At 29.3% G+C, this 13,250-nt stretch overlaps 1 protein-coding gene across 1 annotated transcript in view; it reads right to left on the minus strand.

The window, feature by feature from the left end:
- The window catches only part of LOC148236386 (uncharacterized), a 311,981-nt gene extending 307,173 nt beyond the window's left edge, over positions 1–4,808 (minus strand). Inside the window, exons 1-2 of the mRNA XM_088182811.1 lie at positions 4,794–4,808; positions 4,710–4,728 (exon numbers count right to left, since the gene is read on the minus strand). Of these exons, the coding sequence (XP_088038937.1) occupies positions 4,710–4,728; positions 4,794–4,808 (34 nt within the window). The remainder of the gene's footprint in view (positions 1–4,709; positions 4,729–4,793) is intronic.
- Positions 4,809–13,250: the final 8,442 nt, after the last annotated feature.

Genomic DNA, 13,250 nt, shown 5'->3' on the forward strand with positions numbered 1-13,250 from the left:
TGGGGTCCTATCTGGCCGGCGGCAAAATCCGCAGTCGTGACGTCAATTTGTTACGAATTCTGTAGCGTTTAAATTAGAATGGTTGTGGATAAAAATAATTTGGGTAAACATATATATGATTCATATATATGTATGTATACAAGATCTTAATTATTTTTTCATTAATATTATCGCTTGCAGTTTGCAGTGGAAGTTTTAATTTAACGTCAATTCCAAACCCTCACAATGTTGCAGAACAATTTTAAACGCGAGTTTTGTAAAATACAGCTTATGAAAAGCGGCTGCTTCCTCGGTTTATTTCGGTACTCAGCGTAGCTCCGCTTGGCGCGAGTTTGTATGAACTCTCGTGTGTTCCATGTCAAAAGCAAAGATAAAGAAAAATTAGCTATTGAATTTTTTATTTTTAAAGCGACAAGAAGTATTATTATTTTTAAATGAGATCCTTTAAAACCATTTTGTCGCCGACTGTCTTAGAATTAACACATCGCAGTTAATTTTATTTTGAAGCTTGGCTAGTACTGTTCTCAGAATATTATTTTTAAATGTCAAGGTCAAAAATTGAAACGACATGTTGTTTATGTTGATTAAAATATTATGTTATGATTAAAAACATAATATATAATATCTGCGAAATGTATGGAAACTTATTAAAGCTTAAAAAATACTAAGGTGGTGTAAATAAATTAGGGTTTTAAAGTCGCTAGTCGAATCAGATTGTCGTAAAACCATTAAATAAACATCCGTAGAACTTAGCTTTCCTTGGTCAACTGTAAAATATAATCTTAAAAGACTTGAAATAAAACATAGGCAAAGAATTTGAGTTCCACACGAACTTTTCCTGATAGCTATCGAGCAGCGAATAATCATCTGTTCGTCTCTATTGTCCAGAGATGATACTGAATCATTTCTTAAAAGGATTGTAACTGGTGATGCAAAATTGGTCATACGTATACAACAATCCGAAGAAAAAACAGTAGCTTTTTACAAACCACGTACTTGTTTCTACTCCTCGAGTAGTATTTACATTAAAAAATGTATTTTTTGTTTGATGAGATGTAATAAGAATGATTTATTATGAGTCACTAAAACCTAGACAATGCTCAATTAGCTGCCTAAAAGACTATTTATTTTGGTGAAAATCAAAAGACGTCCAAAATCACTATGGAAAAAATCAGGTGAATATTGTAATTGCACTAATTAATTATCATCATTTTAAATCTATAATTATTCAGCTATAATTTTTTTGCCTCTTTTAAAGATGTCCAAAATCATGTAGCATTATTTTATGATTTTTATAGAAGAGAAATTTAAAAAAATACCTTGTATATGGAGAAACGTTATGGATAACAATGTTAATTATTTTATAGAATAAAATCGTATATATTTTTAAATTTCTTTTTTTGTATTATAGAAAAAATTGCATTACTTTTTGCTTTACAAAACAAAGGAGGTGCTTGCCTTTTACCAACTCTAAATCATTTAACCAATGCAATAATTTGGAACAGAAACTTGTTTTTTTATTATATAAATAATAATTTTACCTATTTTTTTTAATTAGGCAAAGCAGACAAATGAAATTTGTATTTTAGGCACGAGATAGGCTTAGAACTTTTCGGTTTATTTTATATGAAATTTGTACAGAAATCAACTAACTATGTTAAGTAAACTATTGATCCGCTTAAATTACTAATAGGCGTAACGAATATACTTGTTTTGCAAGTAGCAAATACTTGTTAGTTCTGTAACCCAAAATAGTGAAATATATAACTTGAAATGATTTTTACAACATCCGCTAGTAACTTAAAATAATGTTAAGTGATATATAACACAGCTAATTATAACCCAAAGCTTGCAATTAAATTTTCTATTTAAAGGGCTTAAATAATGAACCGAATAAAAAAAATTATTTGCAATTATAATAATATTTATTTCAACAGTGATAACTAAAATTTCATAACGGATACTAAGAGTTATGAATGCAAAAGCAGACACACGTTATTTCTTAGACTCTAGACTGGTGAAAAGTTTATTCCATTTCTCTAATCCAATTTGATTAAGCGTGAATGAAATTAGAACACATGTTTTTTTAATAAAAAGAGGCACTGACTACAAATAATTGACCGCAGAGATTTAATGCTGCAAACAGTTTGTATTTTATTTAGAAAAATAAGACGTGGTTACTAAATAAACGGTAGATTTATTTGCTTTCTAAGTTTAATTCTAATCATTCTTAGATACATAAATATATGATACAAAATCTACATTTTAAGTCAGTAGTCAGAATTAAAACATCACGGTCGTTTACAATGCGTGCAAAATATTATGGATAACAATTTTAATAGATACAAAGGTCGTCACTAGACTTAACTAATAATTAAGTAAACAAAACAAATAGGCAAACTTACATCTCAATATTTTGCATAAATAATCTGATATCAACATCAAATTCTTTTAATGGTATTAAAAAAGAAGAGGATACGTATAATTATACTGATAAAAACACTATACCAGACACACGTCAAAAATTGGAAAAATCCCTTCAATATTTACCCAAAGAGTTCAAAATATCACTAGTCACTTAAAGCTTTCCTCGAAAAAGAGCAAAAGTAGTGTATAGTATATTAAACAAATAAATATAGAGCGTATCAAATTTCAATTAGCAAACCGAGTAAAATGCACCCATGTTTTGATACTTTAAAAAATAAGTAAACTATAAAAAAGCTTTGGAGTTGTACTAAAAAATATGCATTCAAAAACCAATATCAAGAAAATATCTCAAAAGATATCAAAAAATATGGACACAAAGTAATTTGAGTTACAAACATTAGGAAATCTAAAATAAAACTAAAGCTTTTCATGTTTTACAATTGATAATAACAAATAAGTTTAAAAAAATAATAAAATGTCATATATATTTGCTAAAATTATAAAACCATATTAAAAGGGATTTCCCACAATGCATAAGGTGTCAGAATTTCGAACACACAAAAAATGACTGCTACAAAACCCCAAAATACATTAAATGCCCAAAAGAACATTTAACTCAAGAGTGTCCAATAAAATGCACAAATAAAAATATACAATAATGCAATTATGGTTGCAATGGCTCAAAGTTCATAAAGAACTCAAAAAAAATGCTGTCAAAAAAACCAAATGAAGTTACACTAAGCACATCTTTTTTCCTTCCTCTTAATGACAGAAACTACTAGAACAATAAAGCAATATAAAATAAAAATACTACACAAAATAATTAAAAAAACGATAATAACTACTATAATATAAAAAAACTTAAAGAAATAATTTCTAACTTGATATAAAATAAATTTAATGTTAAACTCACCAATTAAACTAGACTTAGCAATTAGTAACTTTATTCTTAAAGGGGTTAAATCTAATATTAATATTAAATTGAGCACAAAAAGGCACTGAGATATGACTTGATATGATTGCCCATAAAATTTATAATCATATAAGTGTCAATAAATGCAAAAAACGTAGACATAAGCGTATACATATATTCTAAAGACTCTACAAATTAACTAATAACATCATGTACATATATACTATTAAGGCTAACATTACTGACAAAACTAAACCACAAATATACTAAAAAATAAATAGCACATGTAATGAAAGATTTAATTGTATATCTTACATTGTACTATTATCTTCCCCTTGTTCTTATTTAGCAAAAAAAAATACTGTTACAAGACAGATTGTGAAATAAAAGAGAGCGAAAATGTATAACTTTAATATAAGATTATTTTTTTAACTACTGTAGAGTACGCTCGGGATAAGGATTCCGGTTTGTTATTGTGTGCGTGAACTGTGTGGCTCAAAACAATTTCGCTCAGAATATTTAATATTTTTATTTTAAAATAAAAGATATGTTTATTTAGGCGTCACAAATGAGCGCGGACAAATGGGCGTGCGTCAAAAGAGCGCTGCATTATAAACGCTGCGTCATAAGAGCGTTTACCAAAGTAGCGCTGTAACAAAATAGCGTGCGTCAAATGCGCAGATAGTCATATGAGCGTTTGACAAAAGAGAGCACGTCATAAGAGCGCAAAAATACTTGGAGAAAATCAAGTAATGAATATTTTAGGAATTAATTAATTATATGAATAATTTGTAAAAATAAATCAATATATGTATTTTTAAATAATTAAAACACAGATTACTAATTCCGTTAATAACTTACTAGCTCGAAAAGACTAATATTATTATTTGAGTTGTCGATAGTTGTCAATCGCTGGTTTGAATAGTGCGAGCGAAATAGCGAGCTCTGCTTGCATCTCGCTCTTTTAACAGACACACAATATTAAGTAACAATTATGCACAATTAGAGCATATAATCCCATATGATAAAAATATAGATACCCTTCGAAGGAAAAAATGAGTTTAATTGACACCGTAAATTATCGGTGTCAATTAATGGTCTTAACACCACGCGAAACGACCATATTCCGATTAAAAATTTTACAATAAACTTGTTATTGAGTTATTTGCATAAGTTAAAAATTGAATATTACTAAAATGTGTTTACCGGAAGTTTTTTTACCATTAATAAATTTAAATTGGCAAAATTAGCTCCAACACAAAGCCAATAAATGCATTTCAAGTTTTGAGTGCAACGCTTTGAATACGATGTCGACCAATTGTCGAGTTTCTAGCACAAAGGGTTACATATAAAATTAGAAAGACATTACCTTTTCGACCGCATGATGCCTAGAATTGTAAATATCGGCGTCAATCGGCGCCCCTTCCCCCGCGAGGCCGGCGGGGGAAGGTACGCGTCGGTTGCACATCGCGTGCTTTGCATAGTAACAAACACTAATTTGAATTATACACTACTTAATTCTAACACATACACTCAATTACACTATCACTTTATAATTAAAAACATCGAAACGGATATTATTATAAAGAACACTTATTGGAGAAAAATGTAACAAAAGAATTTATTCGCCCGTTTACGACCGAAGTCGCATTACTACTGGTATTTTTTTTAAATATTTCTAGATGCATCCAGACAATTCAAGGTTATGCTTCATTAAAAATAACAAATGTCATTCACCTCTTTGTCTATTTTTAAAATATTTATCTCTAATTCGAATTATTTTAATGCAAGTTGTTTGTTTTTTTAATGCGAGAGTGACGCGAAGGTCACCTTTGTGTTGTTATTGACCTACTTAAAGCATAATGTCGATGATTTCAACTTTATTTATATGAAAAATATTATTAAAATCTAATTATAGTTAAAACATTAATTTTGCCGGATTCAATTTAATCATATTGTATAATTATCAAAAAGGGAGTTATTTAAGATTTTTTAAATACTAAAATTTAAATTTAAATTATGTTTACGATAATAAGACTTGAAGTATTAATTAGTGAATCTTTATGATTCTTTTATTAGTCTGATATTTAGTTTTAATGTGTTATTACTAGAGACCTAAATTTTTCGCGATTACGATTAAACTATTTTTTTGTGAATTTCGTGTTCCTTCCATAAATTTCTTAAGCCGAAGGACCCCAAAAACCAACCGCGATGCTGTGAAAATTGAATATTATATTTTATTTATCGCATATATTAAATATACCTGTCCTATAACTGTACGCATTTATTGCTAGTTGAGTCGACAATTATTTGTTAATTTAATGAAACATTACAGAACAAATCTAATGATAAATTCAAAATCAGCGTTTCATTTTAGTACAAAATATATGTATATCGTACGTATGGGGATGGGGAGCCATACTTTCGTATGTACGTAATAATTAATAAATAATAATGTTTTTATTGAATAATCATTTTAATCGTCATTACGCTCTGGCACATGATATACTAATTTTACCGCCTATATCTCGTGAATTTTTATTTATTGAAATTTCTCACAATTTACATATATTTTGTATACCTAATTCCTAAAATATTCATTACTTGATTTTCTCCAAGTATATTTGCGCTCTTATGACGTGCTCTCTTTTGTCAAACGCTCATATGACTGCGCATTTGACGCACGCTATTTTGTTACAGCGCTACTTTGGTAAACGCTCTTATGACGCAGCGCTTATAATGCAGCGCTTATATGACCGCGCTCATTTGACGCACGCTCTTTTGACCGGCTGCCGTTTATTTAACATACATACATCTGAGCTAAGTTGGAAATTTCAACGGACAATTAAAAAAATATTATATAATCGAAGAAACCAGACATTGAAGTCATTAATTAAATATTTGCAAAATTCAAAATCTTTCACTAGTCAAAAAAATAATGAAGTCTTTAGCTATTTTTCAAAAGCAAAAAGATATAAAATAGGGAAAGAAATTATTCGCAGATTTTTTAATGGCTCGACGACTCTATTAAATTATTAGAATCTATTGAATAAATTAATAAAATATCATTTTCGCAACGATAAGAATAATAACTTTTTTAAGCCTTACAGAGAATAGTGTAAAAAAAACCAACAACGTACAGATTAATAGAAAAATAATTAAAATATTTTAATCCACGGGTAAGAGAACGAATAACTTATAGTGTATATTTGAAGCCTTGATATCAATTAACCCAGATATGCCCAAGAAATTTTGTTCACTTAAAATTTCATTTATAAATAAAAAACAGTGGCACGAGTTTAATGACCTACCCATAGGACAGTGGGCATATCTGGGTTAAACCAATATCAACACAAAATTATTTAAAATAAATCAGTAGAGAAGATCGAACTTCTGTGCCACACTGCACTTTAATGACGAATACCAGCGTTGACGAATCAGCGACTGTCCTTAAAGAGAAAGCGAGACAACGAAGTACACGCTACATCGCTTCTCCCTCTCATATACATGTACACGCACACAATAACAAACCGGCATCCTTATCCCGAGCGTACTCTAAATGGATTTATAAAATATGATATACTACGTTTTTTACACATTAAAACACCCTTCATACACTTTTGCTTGAATAAACTTTATACAAAAACTGTTGGTTTGATAAACAGATTTTTATAGGGGGATGGCAAAATATTTTTATCTTATCACTGTATGGAGTATTTGCAGAAATAGATTATTCAGGGAGTAGGAGAGCTTTCTAATCGGACAACGATTCTAGATGTATTGCTTTATATACGTACATTAATAAAGTACTGGTAAATATAACTCTTAAAAAAAAATTGATTTTCAGGAAGCATAGTTGTTCAAGAATAAATAAAAGTATAACTAAACAAATTTATTTTATTTTGAGTTATTACAATATATATATTTTTTTTACTCTCTAACAATTCTCTCTCAGAAATCCTTCCTTTTAAACCAGTGGTTTATATTATATTGTTGGAATGGCACAGTTGAACGGTGAATCAGCGAAATGTTCAGCTGAAAATTGTATCACACCTCGATCGTATATATTGAGTCGGTAGCAATCGTCGAAATCGCAAAACTCGCCACCCGCACACCCACTTCTACAAATCTATACACTTACATAACGGTGTATGTATATATTTTTACTCGGATGCACCATCAGCGCGTTTAATATAATTTTTCACAAAATAAGAAAAAAAATACAATCATAAATCTGAAGAGCGCACCAATAAAGGCCGTTTAATGTGCGCATAATAAATCACGCGGCGAAAATTTTAATTAATCTCACGTGCTGAATATAATTATCGGCGCCGTTGGTGATTTATACAAATTTGAAATATTAATTATGCCCGGGCACTTTTGAGCGGGTTTAATTTTAGTGCGCTGCTCCGGCCCTGTGTAATTAGCGGACGACGTGTAACGAATACAATGACGCGCTCGGCTGATTGGTTGAGTTTTGATGATGCGATCAGTGTATATAATTTCAATTAATGCGATTTGAATGCGATTGAATTGCGCAATGATTAGGATATATGCAAATCATTAAATCATTCTATCTAATAAATCATTAATTTAAATTGTACAATAAATTATTACATATAAAGAAGTCATGTGATTCAACCCTTAATTACATATTTTTTCCCGATTAGATATAAAAATAATTCTGGCTTAAACATATTTAAATTTATTAGTATTTATTCTATAGTGTTTGAAGTTATTAGTATAATACATAAAATTACTTTTTTATAATATAATATATAACACCGCTAAATTATTCAAAATAATTATTCAAAGATACCTCTTCAATCACTTTCTGTAAGTTTTGTTAGACTAAAATCACTAATTTGTCTTTCATTAAAGCAGTGACATAATACAAGTTATATACGTGCTTTGAAAAGGCCTTCGATAAAGTTGTCATGAGTTGTCAATAAATTTAAAATAAAGTCGAACTTCAGTTGTTTAGAAAATTTATTTCGGTTATTCTCGAATTATTTGCGCGATCGTAAATAGTTCCAAAAAGTTCAAAAAAATATTTCAACCTTTCGATAGTTCTTCAAAGGTTAAACCCTTTGCTCTTTAAGTTATTTAATAATAAAATTTAAATTGTCAAGATGCACTTGATCTGTTCCATATTTAAATTCTCTATCGAGATAAGCTTACAGCAACCGTCTGCCCACTAATGCAGGAATGTTGCATATTGTGTCATTTTCTTGATATCATTGGAAATCAAAATATTTGTACGATCTTAATGCCTTAGTTTAATTTAAAGAAACCTTTACTAAAAATCTCGTAATCAGTTTTTTTATGCATGTCTTCTATAACAGTGGTGCGCAAACTATGTGTGGAAAACTTTTTTGGGTACGCATTTGACAAAAAATATAAGGCTTCAAGTACCGGTAAAATAGCAAAATAAAATTTATATTTATTTCTGTGACGGCAGTAGCGGTAAACATATGACGGCACAAATATCCGCCATATAGAGTGCCAAGCGACACGATCTAGATCGCGTACTCTCTTAGTCTCTTAACAACTACTACTGTTTAGAAAACTAATGGCTTGCGATTTACAATACAAATTTGAACAAAGAATAAAACGAGTTGCAATTATATACGCAATTTACAATAAAAAATATTTATACTTATATGCATAAATAAAACTATTGTTTTTTAAATAAAAATATATTTAAGAAAAACAATTTGAATAAAAATTGTGTCAAATTCTACGGATTCTTGTATTTTGATAAACAAGTATGTAATAATTTTTTTGTGCTATAGACTAATATGTGATTTGTGTTACTAAACTGTAACCGTTGACGAAACCATGTCACACATGCTATGCCATTGTCTAGCAATGGCATACATGTTGTGCCATCGGCCTGGATGCTGCGCTTTTTCTGTTAAATATCTGTTTTAGTGCCACAATGATAGCAAGCCCTTATGAACTATACTTGACATTATGCTTAGTAAATTTGTATATATGTTAGAGTACGCTCAGGATAAGGATTCCGGTTTGTTATTGTGTGCATGTGTGGCTCAAAACAATTTCACTCAGAATATTTATTTTTTTTATTTTAAAAGAAAATATATGTTTATTTAACATACATACATCTGAGCTAAGTTGGAAATTTCAACGGACAATTAAAAATATATTCTATAATCGAAGAAACCAGACATTGAAGTCATTAATTAAATATTTGCAAAATTCAAAATCTTTCACTAGTCAAAAAAATAATGAAGTCTTTAGCTATTCTTCAAAAGCAAAAAGATATAAAATGGGGAAAGAAATTATTCGCAGATTGTTTAATGGCTCGACGACTTTATTAAATCATTAGAATCCATTGAATAAATTTAAAAATTATCATTGGCGCAACGATAAGAATAATAACTTTTTTAAGCCTTACAGAGAATCGTGTAAAAAACCAACAACGTACGGATTAATGAAAAAATAATTAAAATATTTTAATCCACGGGTAAGAGAACGAATAACTTACAGTGTATATTTGAAGCCTTGATATCAATTAAAGCAATATCAACACACAATTATTTAAAATAAATCACTAGAGAAGATCGAACTTCTGTGCCACACTGCACTTTAATGACGAATACCAGCGTTGACGAATCAGCGACTGTCCTTAAAAGAGAAAGCGAGAAAACGAAGTACACGCTACATCGCTTCTCCCTCTCATATACATGTACACGCACACAATAACAAACCGGCAGCCTTATCCCGAGCGTACTCTACCTTGTTCCCTTTTAAGATTAAAAATTATTGCTTTAATTTTCTTTGTCTTTCCTGATTTTATTAAATTTTCCATAAAATAAATAATAATTTATATTTTGAATAGAATTTAGGACCTTAAGAACTAATTATGTTGACTCTATCATAAGTTAATATTTTATTTTAATAGGAATGGCATTAGTAAATAGAATGAAGAGTAACAACACATTTGCGACGATATTGAGAGTTCATTATTCAGCAAACAACAAAATTTTAACCCTTTAGATATGAACAGGGTCGCCGGAGGCAAACCTGAACCTGAAGAAAATTTCGATAAAAAATGTATTTAATATATTTTTTAACATCGTAATATAATTTCAATATGAATAGGTACATTGAAAAAATATTTATCATTAAAAGACTATATATATTTATCTGTAGTATTATATCAATAATATTAGTAATAAACAGAAAGCAAATATATAAAGAAACTTAAATATTAAAAATGTTTAATAATCATAAAAAATATAAAAACGTAAAGGATTTGCAGTTTTAAATATAATTTAGATACCAAAAAAGCAAAAATTTTGCTATGCAAAAAATTTTTTTACTCATTTAATACATCTAAAAGAAGAGTGGACCGTGCTCTCAATGCCAACAAAAATGAAGAAGATTTTCATGGTAGAATGGAAGCTTCCTCCAGGAAAACCAATGAGGAAGAAGAAAACGCGTGAAGGAACACATTGAGAGATTTCCTCAATCGGAAAGTCATTATGCAAAGTCTCACAATCCATATAGAAAGTATTTAAACTTTGAATTAAATATTAGAAAAAGTGCAATTTATTCGTACAAGTCACGAAATAATCTAAAATATTAAAATAAATGGATTATTTATTTATTTTACTGCATCAAATCTAGTTGTCAAATTACCAATAACATTAAAATTATAAATTTTATCTAGTTTCGTTGTTGATTTTTTGTTACATAATGGCTTTTGCAATTTTCCTTGATCTGAAAATTCAGGTCGAACACCTAAATTTATTGCTGCTAATTTACATTAGTTGAATATTTTCTTCCAAGCTAACTATATTTTTTAAATGTTCGAAATGCAATACAATCAGAAATAATTTGCAAAAAATTTTTAATAAAATCGGAGCCACATCAAAAAAATACAATCTGTTCCTCTGAATAATAATACTGATATTGTGAAAGTACTCCTAGAAAGTGGGTGCTTTTGAAAGCAATGTTCCGCTCCTTTATTTATTTTATGTAAATATATAAAAAATATAAAAATGAACTTATACTTGAATACATCACCGCATACATTGCAAACACTTGTTTAGTTCGGATTCGTTATTTGAAGTCGGTTTTTAGTTTTTTTTACAAATATATTCATGCTATGATTTTTCCAGCTTCTTAGTACAAAATTAATTTTTTAACCAGATAAAATTCTGATGAGCAATCCCATCGAAAAATGCAATTAAACTTTGGTAGCAGTTCCATGGTAATAAAAGTATATGATTTTTATGTAAAGCGTAAAATAAATATTTGTTTCATAGTATTTCACAATCATCAATCACAAATGTAAGTCCGGATGTTCAAATCAGGAATATTGCTCCCGTTTTAACGACACAAATTTCAATATTGCACATACTACACGCGACCACGCGTTTAAAGCAGACGTCGATTGCATTCAGTTTAAATTCGTTTTGGAAGAATACGTACAAAACAAATATACTACGTTAGAGGACTATTCGGTAATCACGCAGGGTTGCCAACTTTGCCGGAATTCCGGATCTTCCGGAATTAAACGGCTAAAGTGGCGGGCGCGTTTACGTAATGCGAAATGCTAAACAAGCGCCGTTTAGACCTGCTCATGCAATAATATCTAGATTATGTACGAGCTAAAACTTTAGACTCCATACAGTTTAGTTACAGTGGGTTAAAACTACGTTATACCACGTTCGACGTTTTAAAATTGTTGGAGCCGGTTCAAGTTTTTGGAGCGAACGGGAAATTAATTCGCTCGAAAATCACCGTCAGCGAATTATATGGAGGATCGTAAATTTGATTTGACTTACATATATTTCTAATGCTCTCTTTCACCAATTTTTTATAGTATAAATGTTATTGAAACAGATTTTAGATGCTGTAATTGCTTTGCTTTACGTTTAAATATTTAAGTATATACTCGAAATTATGAGTTTGATTATATTATATAAATAAATCAACTTTGCATAAAATAAATGGATCTGTATAATAAATACTTTTATGTATTTAAAAATCATGTTTTATTGAATTTAAGTACTGTTTTATCATAAAAAAGTCCTTAATTATAATAAATACTAATAAGAACTGTAACAAAACTGGCTGCTATCGATCGATAGCAGCAGTGAGAAAAAAGTAACGTCTAGACATATTCGAAAGTAGAGTCTTGAAAGGGATCTCAGAACCATTTCTCAAGAGGAAAAGACGAAATAATTGATATGGATGGTCCCCTGATCAATATTTTCTGGAACTAAAAGGCTCAAGATAAGAACATGTATATATATAATACAGGATAACGAATTGTTTCAGCCATTGCTAATATGAAAAATGAGTTATAACATATCTTTTATAAGACAGCAACTACGCTAAAAAGACATAATCGTATCTAAAACTATTCTTGTTAGACTTAACAGTATAAATATAAAGCTCAGATTATTATTTTAATGTTCGCAATATATTCAAACGCCCTTTTAGTAATCTAAATACAAATTTGCATAGTAACTCTTTATTTATCATCCTTCACCATTATCAGAATTTTTAGATGTCATAGCATAATATTTATAAGTGTGAAAAAATTAGCTCAGTTGCATTTAAAGATCCGGAAAAAAATGTTATACCTCGAAGAAACAACATTTTTTTTTGCTATCAACCTGTACATATATTAAGGCATTATGAAAGTATTAAAAAATATACTGACCTAAATAATTGTTTATTTCCTGTATAAATGATGAGCGTTGGCCCAATTCATTACAGCTAGGTAAATAAACATAATCAGCACCAATGAAAAAGTTGTGAAACAACAGACTGAATCATAATATTCATATATGAGATCAGTAAAATCTAATCTTTGATTGTTTATAAAAATTTAAATAATATAATATTTACTTTTTGTGATGTCCCATTA

This window comes from Plectrocnemia conspersa, unplaced genomic scaffold (genome assembly GCF_051122295.1).
Source record: "Plectrocnemia conspersa isolate PC_06_02 unplaced genomic scaffold, ASM5112229v1 ptg000003l, whole genome shotgun sequence".
In the NCBI taxonomy this organism is placed as follows: Eukaryota; Metazoa; Arthropoda; class Insecta; order Trichoptera; family Polycentropodidae; genus Plectrocnemia; species Plectrocnemia conspersa.